Source organism: Morone saxatilis, unplaced genomic scaffold (genome assembly GCF_004916995.1).
Source record: "Morone saxatilis isolate NCDOM2014 unplaced genomic scaffold, NCSU_SB_2.0 Contig20, whole genome shotgun sequence".
Taxonomy (NCBI): Eukaryota; Metazoa; Chordata; class Actinopteri; family Moronidae; genus Morone; species Morone saxatilis.
Genome location: NW_023339763.1, coordinates 13934478 through 13935735, shown reverse-complemented (window position 1 = coordinate 13935735; position 1258 = coordinate 13934478). Strand labels below are relative to the sequence as shown.

General features: G+C 40.6%; 1 protein-coding gene across 1 annotated transcript in view; it reads left to right on the top strand.

The window, feature by feature from the left end:
* Positions 1-1258, top strand: part of arhgap42a (Rho GTPase activating protein 42a) — a 14007-nt gene that overhangs the window by 3026 nt on the left and 9723 nt on the right. Inside the window, exons 2-3 of the mRNA XM_035666719.1 lie at positions 184-279; positions 385-446. Of these exons, the coding sequence (XP_035522612.1) occupies positions 184-279; positions 385-446 (158 nt within the window). The remainder of the gene's footprint in view (positions 1-183; positions 280-384; positions 447-1258) is intronic.

Below are 1258 nucleotides of genomic sequence, written 5' to 3'. Positions count from 1 at the left end.
TTACTTTTGTACAATTCAAGTTTCTCTATCTAAATCAAATTCAATTATATAACATGGCCAAAAGAACTCAATTTTGCATCTTGTGCATAATGTTAAAATAGTGAAATGATGTTATAAATAAGTGGTGGTAATTACATTGTGTTGCCTGCTTTAAGTGACTGAATGAACTCTTCTTTCTCTCAGGTCTTTCTCTGGCTGTTCAGCGGTTCTCTCAGTCTCTACAGGAGTTCCAGTTTGAATGTATTGGAGATGCTGAGACTGATGATGAGATCAATATAGGTGAAAGGGAAATGTCCCCAATGAAAAAAACTACAAGTTGAGACTCCAAAATGTGTCAAATGTGATCAGTCTTTCCATATTGAAGGTGTGTAATTTCTTTTGCAGCTCAGTCCTTAAAGGAATTCTCTCAGCTGTTGAGCACCATGGAGGAGGAGAGAAAACGACTGGTAAGAAGAAAGAAAACGGAGGGTTTTTATGCTGTACATTTAAAAAAATATAATAAGGAAAGTTGCGGACATTTTGTTGGTTGTGACCTTGAAGAAGCCATTTAAAGTGAAGTTAAAATGAAAGGTAAATGTAAAGTAAACCATTGTTAATAATAACATCAGCGGAAGTGAACTTCAGTGTCCTGTTGCTCACACTTTCATCGTCTGAAGGCTTTAGAAAGAAATAATATAGAAAGGATTCTCCTTGTCTGTGGCATCACCTCTGAATAACAAAGCTGATCTCAATACACCATAAGATCATTATTTAAGTCTGAACCAGTAATTTCTTTCTCCTTAAAGAGTGTTATCCACCAGTTGTGTTGCACAGTGCATCATGCACAGTTTGAAAGTCACAGTCGTTCTCAGCCACCTTCACTTTGATGCACCACACTGACTTCCTCAAGTTCTTTCCATACAAGTGTGATTGACACCTTTGTTGTCACCATGGCGATTCGGAAAAATGTCTTTGGCTTGAAGACCCTCCATCGCCCAGAGGCCTTTGTGTGGGAGTGACTGGAGTCTGGCACAGTCTGTGTGTAGGCAAACCTCTGCGCATGTTCAATGTATGTGCATAGTATGCAACCTTATGCACAACCCTGTGTGTGTGTGTGTGTGTGTGTGTGTGTGTGGGTGTGTCTTTGTGGCTGTGAGCATGGTCTGGTTGCAGAGGAACCATGTGGAACCTATTCTGCCAATTCCCCCTTGAGACTGTGAGCAAAGCCTCGACTGCCTGGGAAAGTCCATAAAAGGGTCCTGTGTGTGTGTGTGTGTGT